The sequence below is a fragment of the Lemur catta genome, chromosome 6, assembly GCF_020740605.2.
Source record: "Lemur catta isolate mLemCat1 chromosome 6, mLemCat1.pri, whole genome shotgun sequence".
NCBI lineage: Eukaryota > Metazoa > Chordata > Mammalia > Primates > Lemuridae > Lemur > Lemur catta.
Window position 1 is genome coordinate 14,314,651 of NC_059133.1, and position 13,985 is coordinate 14,328,635.

General features: G+C 40.9%; 1 protein-coding gene across 8 annotated transcripts in view; it reads right to left on the reverse strand.

Annotated features, from left to right (window-relative positions):
• RIC8B (RIC8 guanine nucleotide exchange factor B) overlaps positions 1-8,074 on the reverse strand; it is a 111,373-nt gene extending 103,299 nt beyond the window's left edge. For 4 of the 8 annotated variants that reach the window (XR_006735694.1, XR_006735693.1, XM_045553034.1 and 1 more), the window contains exon 1: positions 7,842-8,021. Coding sequence is in view for 6 of the 8 variants with exons in the window: in XM_045553034.1 (XP_045408990.1) it covers positions 7,842-7,925 (84 nt within the window). In the remaining 2 variants the exon portion in view is untranslated. Of the gene's footprint in view, positions 1-7,242; positions 7,303-7,841 lie in introns of those variants that run through there. The other 4 variants (XM_045553035.1, XM_045553031.1, XM_045553037.1 and 1 more) reach the window with 2 other exon arrangements.
• Between the last annotated feature and the right edge of the window lie 5,911 nt (positions 8,075-13,985).

Below are 13,985 nucleotides of genomic sequence, written 5' to 3' on the forward strand. Positions count from 1 at the left end.
GGAGGTGAAGAGAGAGTGCTATGATTCTCCTGAAATGACTGGCAACTCTATACTTTCCAGTGTAGCTAAGTAGAGAATGGAAGATAAAATAAATTGGCTTGCTCACTGTCATAGAAATGGTGGTACCCAAAAAATAGAGGATAGAATTCCTTATTCTCCTCTCAAATTCTGTTCAGGAGAACCAAGTGCTCTTATGAATCCTAAGCCTTCCTTTGAAAAAAAAAAAAAATCTCCACTGAACATCTAATTTTCCTTTGTATTTCTCTTATTAGTCACACATACAAATATTTATTGGCAACTCACCAGGAGTTAAGTACACTAAGTACTAAAGATATCATCATTACAGGTGGTTCTGCATTGACAGCTATGTAGAAGCAGCAATTTTTGAAATTAAATGAGATGGAGAAATGTTGGCAGACAAATAGTTCTCAATGTAAGAAATGGTCAGAGGGAAGACTTGGAGGTAAGAGATAAGAGCCATTTGAAGTAATCTAAGGGAAGCTACCTCCAGTGTAGGTACAAAACAATTAAAATGGATGATGACCCAGCATGGTGGCTCCATGCCTGTAATCCTAGCACTCTGGGAAGCTGAGGCGGGAGAATTGCTTGAGCTCAAGAGTTCCAGACGAGCGTGAGCAAGAGTTAGACCCTGTCTCTACTAAAAATAGAAAAATTAGCTGGGCGTGATGGTGCACACCTATAGTCCCAGCTACTTGGGAAGCTGAGGCAGGAGGATCCCTTGAGCCCAGGAGTTTGAGGCTGAAGTGAGCTATGATGATGCTACTGCACTCTACTCAGGGCGACAGAGTAAGAGTCTATCTCAAAAAGAAAAAAAAAAAAAAAAGGAACAGGTCAGGTGGTAAGGGCACAGATTTAAAAATTTGTACCTGATCAGCAGATAGGTGACAGGTTACCAGGGGAAGACTATGAGGCAGATGTGAACAGCATTCTGAAAGAATATTTTGGGCAGTAGCTCAAAGGCCATATCAAAGGAGAACAAGACTGAGGACATAAAGCCCTGTGAAGAATGGGCATTAATATCCAGGCATGATATTGCAGGTGGCAGTATAAATTGACACAAACCTAAAAGGGAAAGTGATTTGGCAACACAGAATTAGTGAAAATATTCATAGCCTTTGACCCAGAACTCCTACTCCTAGGAATTTATCCTACTGATCATCCAAAAGGAGAGAAAAATTATATATGTCAGTATATTCACTGCACTGTTATCTAATACTGTAGAAGAGGAGAAAACCTGAATATCCAACAATAGGAGACTGATAAAATGTGCATGTAATAATATTCTATTAAACATATACCCACCTGACAGAACATTATAGAGCAACTTTTTAAAAAGATGATTCATTGTTGGTATATTATTTTTATAATATAAAAATATAAAGGGAAATTTTAAAAATAAAGAATGAATAGCTGGGCATGGCGGCTCACTCCTGTAATCCTAGCACCCTGGGAGGCGGAAGCAGGAGGATCGCTTGAGGCCAAGAGTTCAAGACTAGCCTGAGCAAGAGCAAAACTCTGTCTCTACAGAAAAATTGGCTGGGCCTGGTGGCTCGCTGGTATAGTCCCAGCTACTCAAGAGGCTGAGGCAGAAGGATCACTTGAGCAGAAGAGGAGTCTGAGGTTGCAGTGAGCTATATGACACCACTGCACTCTAGCCCCAGCGACAGAGTAAGAGGCCCTGTCTCAAAACAAACAAAAGAATAAAGGAATGAATAAGCAAGGAAAGAGAGGAAGGAAGGACAGAAGAAAGAACAAGCTGTAAATCTGAAGGCTATACATAGGAATTTACAGACCCGAGGTTAGCAAGAACGAATATTAAAAACAAAGGTGCACCACCAGACATTGGGCTAACGGTATAAACTAAAGTTCAGTAAAGTTTCAATGCAAATGAAAATAATTGTACTAAGAAATCAAGAAAGCCTATTTTTTGGTCATTATATGTGAAATATTAATTCGGTAAATTATCTGGAATAAATGTACCTAGTTGTTAATATAATGGTTCTTCTAAAACTTTTTTTGGCATTATGGTAAGGGGACAGGAAAAAAAAGTCTCTTTTGGAAAGATACCAATTAAGTTACAAAAATATCTTTTAAACAGTTCCTATGTAGACTTAATCTTTAAAGGAGAGAAATCAGAATGGTACCAAGGTCTGATTTTTCTGCTGCTTTTTAAATGCAAGACTGTCATAAAACCAAAATATCAAAAAAAGCAGCAGCAGCAGCTTCAAAAAGTCCTGTCTAGAACTAGCATGCGGGCTTAATTTAATTTGAAAATATGCTGGTATATGAGGCACTACAAATTGAATTCTGAATGTGTCAATCTATTCAGAAGCTCAACCCTCTAAGATTGTTTAGCTCCAATACATGTTGGCCTCTATATGGCTGGCTTCTTTTATCCAACTTAGGTCATACCTAACCTATTCATCACCCCAACCCTTATTCTCTTTCCTTTCTAAGGCTGAAAGAGGGAAAGGGAACTAGCATTTTCTGGATACAAATGCCCTTGAAGAACTATTAGCCAACAGTCAACCACCACCTCACCTTCTTTATATGCTTAATTTCCAGAAACAAGAGCAAAAAGTCAAATACAAATTAAAGAGTAAAACCATTGCTCAATTTAGGGACCAAGAAAGCCACATCAGCTTAGTGACGTACCAGACTCATGAGGACTCCCCACTGTAGGTTTTATACCGCATGAATAGGCTCTAAAAAGCTCAGGCTCAGGAGTTAGACCAACTTGAGTTTGAGTCCTACTGCTTACTAAAAGTGTAACCTTGACCAACTTACTCCCCTTTACTACCCATCAGATTTTCCTTATCTTTATGCATGGCACCTTGCATATAGTACTAATAGGCGTTCAGTGGTCATTACTGTTATTATTGCATGGCTTATGATGCGGTACCTGGCCATTTAAATACTGACGTATTAGAGAACTAGGAGTTATTTTACAGATTTCTAAAGATACACTCAAATAGCACTAATACAGGGAATAAACCTAATTGGAGTGGTGTGTGTTTTGCTGTGTTTCATGAACAGAGATTACTTCTAGAACTAAAAACCAGTAACAGATTATATAACCCAATCTGGAAATAAGAACAAGGTGTAACAAAGGAACAGCCCACTAAACATGCTCCTCTGCAAAACCCACAGAGTGAACTCAGAGTCAGAGCTCAATCTCAAAAGTGGAAAGCAAAGAGTCCTCTTACATGGGCCAGGATATTTATATAGTCTATTCAAATGTAGAGGCTGTATTTATAGAACTGTCCCAATATTAGTTCTCTATCAATCAGGTTCTTCTAGCACATAAATGAAGACCTCACTGCTAGCAGTACAGGTTTCCTCTCCTATGAGGACCACTCTTGGAAACCTACCTATCTGCCTGTATTTTAAATAATTTTCACCCTTCCTTTGGCCATAAACTTGCCATACTTCCAAAATGGAATCCTGCTGGAGCTTGCTGCAGAATAGTCATATGTCCCGGCAGCCTCTATGGCTGCCAAGCCACCCCTCTGGTTATCACAGTTGATGAGTCTAAGTCTCAGTTTCTTCACTAATTAAAGAAGGGGGCTGTACTCAATTATCTTTGCGGTTCCTTTTAATCTAAATATCCTGTGATTCAAGGAACCACAATACTACTACATACCTCATGGCCCTTGGTCTGTAAATCTATTATCAGAACAGGCCCTGAAGGAAGAACAAGAACTTGGACAGTCTAGACCAGAATGATACATACTTTCCTAAATTAACAGCTCATTCTATAACTGAAGTGGAGATGATCATGGCCTGACAGTAGCCAAAGGAACTACAGTCGGCCTTCCATATATCCATGGGTTCTGCACCTGTGGGCTCCATCCACATCTGTAGATTCAACCAACCATGAATTGAAAATATATGAAAAAAAATTGTACTGAACAAGTGCAGATTTTTTTTCTTGTTATTAGTCCCTAAACAATACAACAACTATTTACATAGCATTTACATTGTATTAGGTATTGTAAGTAATCTAGAGATTACTTAAAGTACACGGGAAGATGTGCACAGGTTATATGCAAATACTACTATGCCAGCTTATATTAGAGACTTGAGCATCCGCAGATTTCAATATCCATGGGAGGTTGCGCAGATAATGAAGGACTGTAATATACAGCTCCTAAAAAAGCTTTCTCTTCTATGCTCAAAAACAGAACAGACAGGGTAAAGAGAACACGGCACTGCAAAAAGAGCCCTGGATATGGAATCTGAAGATCAGTTCTGCCACTTCCTAGCTAGGTGCCCTTGACCCGTATATAGAATACTTCCATCTCCCTCATAAGTTTTAATATAAGAGGATTATACGTGATGACATGTGAAATGTGAAAGTGCTGAGGATAATACACAGTACACAGCAGGCACTCAATAAATGTTTAACAGGTGAATTGAGAGGAGGGAAAAACAACCCCTCTTTCTATTTTTTTAAAAAATACTTTCTCATGCCGAGTCAATTTATGTTATGCCCTTGACAAACAGACAAGTTTTGTTATTTCTGCCACAGACTTTTCCCCCTCCCCAAGATAACAAGGGTCAGTGAATGAAGCAAGAAGTCTTGGAGATGAGTCTCTGTAACATAGTAGAAATCAGATGTTGTTTCCTGGAGCCAGAGAGCTAACTGTTGCTCTGAACATGGTACAAGATATTCTGCTACCTATTAGAAAAAGAAAGGGAAAGAATGGAGCATGTTTCCATTCTGAATTTTCATATTGTGCTATGTTAACTCAGTGCCACATGTTTAATTCCTGCCTTTTTTAATCAAATCTAACGGTTATGGGGTGCTTCCTCAGTGGTAGGCACACATAACTCATTTAATCCTGATAAGAACCCTATGATATTGGTACTGTTATTATCCCCATTTGGCAGATGAGGAAACTAAGCCACGGAAAAGTTAAGTAGCTGTCCTCGGCCACACAAATCGTTAAAGTGAGGATCGAAGTCCAGGCAGTCTGGCTCTTGACCAGACTCTGGTCCTCTTGACCTCCTGAGCACCATGATCGTTACAACTGTAACCTAATGGGCACCTCCTAGATGCATTGGGTCCAGTGTTTGGCACTATATTCCATTTAATTTAATCCTCACGATAATTTAGAAGAATAGTGATATTATTCGTATTTTACAGATAAAGCAACCAAGACTCAGAGGCTTAAAATAAATTATCCATAGTTATGAAGCTAATAAATGGCAGAGTTGGGATTTGAATCAAGGTTTATCTGATGCCAAATCTCACCTTCTTTCCACTATACTTTAACTGCCTCCTCCTAAAGACTAACTTTATTAAAGAAACAACATAGCATAAAGAACTTCCCTACTTTTCTTCCAAACAATGAACCAATCACTCTACATTATTCATTTTTTTCTTAGTTGGACTCCTCAATGCCCTATAATCACCTCTTATTCCAAACATTTCTCAAATCCATTTTCCAAATAAGGAAATTCAAGTACATGGTATCCAGCTACTTTTTCAGGTTTCAGACTCCATATAATGTAGACCTAGACAATTTAATTCTACCTTCCCACTCTCATTCCCTGACCACTGTGATCACACTTCCCCTTCCCATTCATCTGCCCCCAAAATCTCTCCCCTTGAGGGGCAAATTCTCACTGCAACATGAAGCTCAGCTATTTTCTTTGTATCATAATCAGCCTTACTATCATCAGCATTAAATATGAAAGCTTTCTTCTAAAAGAGCTGACCCATTTCACATCAAGTCAGAGCACTCTCTCAGGCTTGGCCCCCAAATTATAAGTGTTTGGGAATCTTCTGAAACACTTCAGGGAACCACTTTAACAATATACAGTGGGCATAACAACTTTAAAAACATTCCCATTATGAAAAGGGGATCTGGAGATGTCCAGGATTTAAGCTCTGACAGCACTCAGCCAGGAATGGTAAGTGGAAACCAACCTGGAGGGAGATATAAGAAGAGATAAACTGGAGGAAGCAAATCTGGAGTCTAATTAGTTTAGCCATGAAGGGAAAGAAATATTGAAGGAGGTGATAAGATCCAGTTGGAGGTTTTTCTTCCTCCTTCCCCTATAGAAAAAAATTTCCTATTTATTGCTGGGTATCTGACATATAGTAAGTGCTAAATAAATGTTAGTTGATTCAACACAACGGCCAAACTCTCTGTTGTATTTATTTCTTTTGAAAATCAGTTTGTAGCTGCTTCGTATCTTTTCTGGAAAGCAGTAATAATAAATAAGGTTAAATGATTATAATCTCCACAATATATACACCTATGCATTAATTTTCTCTAAATCAGGCAGATATGTTTAACAGTAAATCATATCAGAAAGTGAGGGAGCTAAGATATGAATAGAATGGAACCCGTGCATTCTCCCAAAGAAAGCAGCACAGTATTATAGAAAGAGCACTGGACTTGGAATCAGACAACCTAGATTCAAATCTCAGCTCCAACTCTTAGTGGCTGTGTGGATTTGGGACTACATTATCATCCTAAATTTTAGCATTTGTAAAATAAGTTATACCACCATTCTCCTCATAGGGTTGTTGGGAAGATTAAATGGGAATGAAGGCTCTTCATAAATGAGAATTGTGTCTTTTTTTAAAAAATAGAGATTATTTTTGAAAGGATTGTGTCTTATTTTTTAATCTTTTCCACCCAGAGCAAAAATGGCATACAGTAATACAAAGTGTATGAATGCAGTGGTGGGCACATAGCAAACACAGAAGAGGAAATTATGAACCAAGGCAAATGAAAGGAAGAAAGATGCTACATCTAGCGTGTGACTTGGTGTTGGGTGTGTTTTCACAGAAGGGAGTAGTCAGTCATTCCTATAAAGTAGTCTTCTAAACCAAAGAATAAAGGTGTGGTAAGATACCTTTTGAAGTTAGCATGTAAAATTCCTGGAAGGAAAAGTAATGAAGAGCTAACGGTTCTTGGAAAGAGATTCAGAGAAGTGGCTGGGATAAATAACAAGATACTATTTTACTGCAGAGTTGTAAAGTGGAAAGAACAATGAATGGATAGTTTGAAGACCAAGGTTGGAGTACCATCTCCAAGTATGACCTTGGGCAAGTTACTTAACCGATCTAGAGTCTCAATTGCAAAATGCAGATAATACCTCACAGGACTGCTGTCAAGATTAAATGAGATAATGGATAGGAAAAGCTGTTAATGCGATACAAATAATAGGTATTATTAGGAGTTAGATTCTCCACCCACTTACAACATAATATGTCCATGACCTTGGGCGTGATTTCAGCTCTTTGCACCTCGGTTTCCTCATCTATAAAATGGGAAGGATGATACCATCTACCTTATAAACATTCTGAGGATCAAATGAGACCATATATGAGACATCAACGCCTTGAAAACCGTACAGTGCTATAGGTATATAAAAAACTGCCATCGTCGCTGATACGTTGTATGCATGTCAAGGGATGTGTTTATGCAGAGAAGCACGTATTTTTATGCTATGCAGGTGAGGAAGCCTCGCATGCATTTATACATCCAAGAGTGGGGCACAGGGCATAGACGCACATCTATGGATTCCAGGGGTGTGACTTGCACGCTTGAGAGAAGGACCGTAGGACAGGCTGCTGGGCCAGGAATCAGAGGAGTGGGCGCAAGAGTGGGGGCAGGGGGATGCAGGATGCAAGGATGGAAAAGGCTGGGGGCATAAACACGCATGCCCAAGCCGGAAACGCTTTCGGGGGAGAGCAATGCGCATCCCCGGAATGAGGGGGGTGGGGAGGGATGCGATGTGCAAGCACGGAGGGCGGCCGGGGGGTGCGATACCCTACGCCCGGGGCCAGGACTCTTTACCTTGTCGCTGTAATCCCTCAGGACCCGCTCGATAGCCCCCGCTTCGCCGGCCCGCACGATGTAGAGGGCGCGCTCCTCATCCATGGCCGCAGGTGCGGGGGAGCCGCGGCCGCTCTGCGCGCCCAAGCCGCTGCCTCCAGGTAGACGCCTCGCGCCCCCGCTCGCTCGCTCCTTCCCAGCTTCCTTCCTTCCCTCCTTCCCTCCCTCCCTCCTGCCTCCAACCCGCCAGCCTCCGCCCGGGCAGGCCCGACGTCACCGCCCCTCAACTTTCACCCCGCAACGTCACCGCTCCCCCAGCAACCGGCGCCTCGCGGCCGCCCCCGACAAGGCCCAGGAATAGGTCAGGGCCTGGCGAGCGCCCGAGGAGGGGTCAGGCCGGGGACGCTGCTTGCTCTTCTTCCCTCCGAAAAGAGTCCAGTCTTTTTAGCGAGCTTCCACAGACTGAACGGTTCTTCTCCCCTGAACCTGCTTTATGAATCATTCTCCTCAGCGGACGCGGGCAACCCCAGTCTTCCCCGCCCATTTGCGTGCCGTCCGCTAATTGGACTACAGTTCCCTGCGTGCATTGGGGTCGTCCCACTCTAACTTCTGACTTACTGGAGTGCCGAGTGGCATGCTGGGATTAGTAGTCATCCTGCGGGAAAGACTTCCCTCCAAGGGCATGCTGGGAACTGTGGTCCTGCGAGGGCCGGAAACAGGAGTCCGGCGGCCGCCTGAGGCCAGCGGAGGAGGGACCGTTAAGGGGAGGGTTTAAGCCTCTGCCTTGGTTTTTTTCCTTACGCCGCTGACAGTCCTGCTTCAGCCTTTGCTAGTTGGAGCTGCTGACCGTCGCGGAAACTGCCACCCCTTGGTGGGAACTGTCAAGCACCAGTTTCATTCCCCGTTTTCCCGTTTAGCGTTTTTGGTCTATGAAATTCTTTCCCTTCCCGCTTGTTTGCAGTCTTCTTACGTATTCAGCTACAGTAATGGGGGAAATTGAAGGCAGTTATCTGGATAAAAGGGGACTTGGCGATTTTTTACCTTAATACTAATCTCTGCCATGCATCTTGTGCCGACCGGTCTTCCGACTCTGTTAGGTGGTTTCCAAATGGCCTCTAATTCTCACAACACAGATTTGGGTGGAACCGAAAGGAGCCCGAATAGTGTTTGTAATTTGTAAGTAATTTGTCCTAAGTCACATAGCCAGTAAATGGGGAAGTCGAGATTTGAAACCAGGCCTTTCTCCAAAGCAGCTGCTCTGCAACCACCAGTAAAAGCGGTAATAGTGCTCCGGTGGTGGTGGTAGAAGCTCACGTGCCGGGCACTGTTATATACTTCACCTGTGTTAGCTCAGTTGCTTACAAATGCATTCAGCAAATATTTGAGAACCTATGCTGCGTCAGGCACCGTTCAATGCAGTGTGGATACAGTGGCCCCAAAATAAAGTTCCTGCCTTCGTGGAACTTGCATTCTAGCGAGCAACGATATGAGAGACATAATGTTATTCTCATTTATTTAAAAGGAGGAAACTGAGTCTTGGAGAGGTTAATGGAGTAACGTATCAAAATTGTAGGTTTTAGAAACTGAATTTGAACTCAAAGGTTGTGCTCTTTCTGCTCTCCCAAGCTTTTTTGGTGGAGTGGATGAATTCTCCAAGTAACTTCTAGTTTTCCACTTCAAACAACCTTTACTGGTAATCATCCTTGATGCCTCCCTCCCCTACCAATCTCTGCCTCTTGAGCTGTGCTAAAAAGGAACTACAGGGGACAAAAATGTATTCATCTAATAATTGAGTTTCTCCTGTGTTGTGCTAGATATTCTGCTAGACACTTGGAATTTGGAAATAAAAACAAACATGAAACCTATGGAGCTATGTATTGGTCTTTCTGTGGATTATATTTTCCATGCAGCAAACATTTATTGAGCATATTTGTTGAGCCAGGCATTGAGGTAGGTGCTGTGTCTGTAATAAATTAAATCAGAATGATTTTAATCCATCTCTCAAAAAATGCACACTTTTTAGAAAGGTCATGGAATGTTTAGCTACATTCCTAGGGTAATAGTAACATCTTGCAACTTTTTAACGGTTTACAAAACGTTTTAATATGCATTATCTCAATGGATCATGGGGAAGGTGGTGTTCCCACTTTATAGATAAGAAAACAGGGTCAGATGAGTTAAGTAACAGGAACTGAGATTCAAACTGGGAGCTGATAACGTGACAAAGTATTTGGGTGCCTACTCTGTGTCCCGTACAATCTTAAGTGCTTTTTGGGTAACCTTATATTTATTTTTGGAGCAAGGGTCTCCTGGAGAGGATATTAACAAGCATAAAATATCTTGCTTCAGTAGAGATGTTTCTCTTAAAGAGGGTCTTGCACACGTCTTTGAAATGTCTGTTTGCCAGAAATAGGCTATGATTTTAGGCTCCAGCCCTGTACTTCTGAAAAGAGATTTTTAAAATGTGAAGCCACGTGAATTAACAGCTTGGGAAACCGTATTTTAGTCATTTTAATTAAGTGTTAATATTCTGATTTTATAAATTAAAAGGATCTTTGACTCTAATTCAAGTCATCTTTTGACCACTGACGAGACTCTGGTCCCAGAAAAATTAAGTGGCTTGTCCAAAGTCAATAGTTCAAAGCAGACTCTGGGACTAGAGCCTAAACTAGCTGAGTCCTGGGTCACTACATCACTTTACCTCCCTGAATATTAGTTATGTGACACTTTCAGTGACTAGGGACTCTAGTCCAGCTCTCATTCCAGTTCCTGTTGATTCCTGGGTGGCATGGTACCAAAGAATTAGCATATAGGGGCTGGGTAATCAAGGCAACAAATATTTACACACAGGTCATTGCTCTAAGAGATAATAATGTGATAACTGTATACATATATATGGATAGTACTTTACTATTCTCAAAATATCTCCACATGGATTATCCAATTTAATCCTTATGGTAGCTAAAAAATGCAGGGTCAATAGGACAGGCACTATCTTCTTTTTTCCACAGAAAAGGGAAGTTCAGGGTGTTGATTAGCTTACTCATAAGCAAATAAGTCTTCTAATAAGTAGCATAGTTAAGGGCTAGAAGTGCCCTGGGCTCTGATAACATAAAATGTTATGGACTTTCAGGTTAGGGCCAATGAAAAAGCCTGCAAATAGATACTAGTCATTTATTTTGAACTTTGATATATCCTGCTGTGGCATTTCCTCTTGCCATGACAATGGGCTAGTTGGAATGTGCCAGATTGAAGGTTTTTAAGGAGTAGCTAACAGCTTTTAAAATTCAGCTCTTCTACATGTGATACTTTTTATACATTTTCTCTAGAGGAAGGCAGAAATTGAGAACCTAAACAGATCAGTCTAGTTGCTGTAGCTCTAGAATTGGAGTTCAGAAAATTCCATTGATTTAAGATATGACCTGTCACTCAGCAACCACCACCTCACTATGTGAGGCTACTCACGCATCCTCTTTTAAACCACAGTGTCCTCACCTGTAAAACCAAGGGATTGATCCAGATATTATTTTAGTTCCCTGTCAGTTGTAAAATTTTGTGATTCTAAGAACAAAACCACATTTGAATATGCTAATTCTTTAGAAAAATCTGTTAAGAGTAGGGATGTGAAAATTAATATATGCAAAACAAATATCAATATGATATGTGCAAATCATTGCTTGGGCATACCTGTAAAGATTCGGATTCAGTTGATGTGTGGTGAGGTCTGGGTATTGGTAGTTTTAAAAGCTTCCCAGTTGATATGAATGAGTAACCAGGACTGAGAACCATTAGCCCAGTATTTTGACAGAGTATCCACCACTGAACTGTTTTTTTTATAGGCTACCAAACTTGTGTATGTAAGACATTAATTAGTCTTTGAGAAATCAGAATAACCTGGCAAGATGAAAGTTATTTTTATTTCATTTTCTACCAAGAATGACATCTCCCTTTCATAGCAACACAGTTTGTTCCTTTAACAGTATTTAATGTTCATTGGAGCACGGCATTGTCCCAGCTACCATAAAAAATAAAAACAAGTAGAAACAATTGATCCTGTCCTTTGGGAATATAAGAAACCAACAGACAATAAATGATAGGAAAGAACAAACTGAACACAGTACTGTGCAAATAAAAACAAGATAAGCATTAATGGGAAGGAGAGTAATCAGAGAAGCCTTCTTGGAGGAGGTGAGCTATAAAGAGAGAATGATGGAGAGAGTTTAGAGGGCTCCCAGACAGCAGGAAATGCTGTAAGAAAAGGTGGGGAGGCCCAAATTAACAAGATGCTTATTGAGAAATGATACCAACTTAGTTGAACTTAAAAGCCAGCAATGGGGATTTCTTAGAGGTCAGTTTGGTCCATGCGGTAAGGAAAAGTTCAATCTGAGAGATGTTTCATAGTCAGTGAAGCCACTATAACCAGCCAGTCCAACTTAAGCGTAGAACGTGTTATAGTCCTAAAAATGCTACCTGACAATGCCATATGACTTAAATAGAACTGGGAGAGAGAAGAGGGTCTGTGGCTGGCTAGCTTCAGATCTTTATGTACATTATTTTATCTCTAGATCTCAATAAAATTAGTTGGACTAGATGACTTCAAAGTTTTTTTTTTTAACTCTTAAAACTTTATGATTACTTGATACAGCCTTTCAGCACCTTTATGAGGTTCCTCACTAATATTCCCAGTATTCTAATTGCTAAAATTGAGCCTATGCCATTAGTCCTTGGCAAACATACCTATAGTTGTTTAATATTGATGAACTATCCACAGTGGAGCTCTCAAATCAAGCACACAAAATGGGCTCTGCCATTTAGGAGTTTTTATTTATCCAAGAGCTGGAATGTGGGTCAGACCTATTTGCATCTTGCTGACTTGGAATCCTTTCCAAACACCTCTGGGAAAACCCAGCACTTTGGGTGGCAATGGTGTAATGTGGTGAAAAGAACCTGGACTGGGAATTGGAAAACCTGGTTTTCAGTCCCGACTCACTGTGTGAGTCTCAAAAACTGATCGTTTGTCAAATTCCTTGAAACCCTTCTGGCAACCAATTTTTTTTTTATATCTAACAGGAAAACCCAAAAGCCAAAGACTGTAGTTTGAATTTTAAATCTGTCTCTGGGTGTTCAGGGATAAGTCCCTTACCCTCTTTGAGCACTGATTTTCTCAACTATAAAGAGTAAAATTATACCTACTTTGCAGGATGTTGTAAGGGTTAAAAGAGATGGCTGTCAAGGTGGCCAACAAGGCAGACCTGGCATGGAGCAGGCACTAAAATGTTAGCCCAACTGGAGTGAAAAATGCAACCTCCCTCATAAGGATGTTGTGAAGATTTGGGGCTAAAGGTCATGTTATTCCTATGGATACACAAATGCGTGAGTTTTGTTGTTGTTGCTGCTGTTGTTTTTAACAACAGAAAAGTAATTCCAACATGCTGCTTGGTCTTTAAACCTTGACGTTAACGTCTTTAACGCTGACAGTTTGGGGATAATGACTGGTGTGTGTGTGAATAAGGAATCTAAAACTCTTTCAGTACCCCCTCCCCATATCAATATCTTTGCAATTAAGTTTGTTGAGATTCACAGGTCATAGGAAATATATTCTCACAATCCTACTTCCCACCACCTCCTTTTGCAGTAAAGCATTAATTTACTTACCAACATTTGATTAAACTCTTAAGGTTCAACCCTAGGAGGAGTGGCAGTGGACAAAGGATTATTGTCATTCATCATCAACACATTTTAGTCTTCCCCTAGAGTTGCCTATGAAGGATTAGCATTTCTCTGAAAGGAGGAGGACAGAATAAATTGCATCTACCGCCAAAGAACTGCCAGCTCCTTTCAGCTGGGGGCACATACCAGGAGCTTTTCCCATATTAGTCAGCTTTATCTCAACTTTTGGGCAGTGCCTACATCTGAATTTCATGGGTTTCAGGGTCAGTCAAAACAGAATTGTAGGGTTGTTGAGGTCAGAGGCCACCTCTGTCAAAGGGTAGTGACCTTAACAGCAAGAGGTAGCCAGTCCCGCCTTGCTTCCCTCCTCCCCCACCCCAATGACTTCATTCTAGTGAATGCTTGGCTCATTGCACATCCCCTGCAGAGCTTTTTTTTTGACCTGGTAATAAAAATCCTCCTGTGACCTGGTATTTTTTTTTAAAACATTATTAT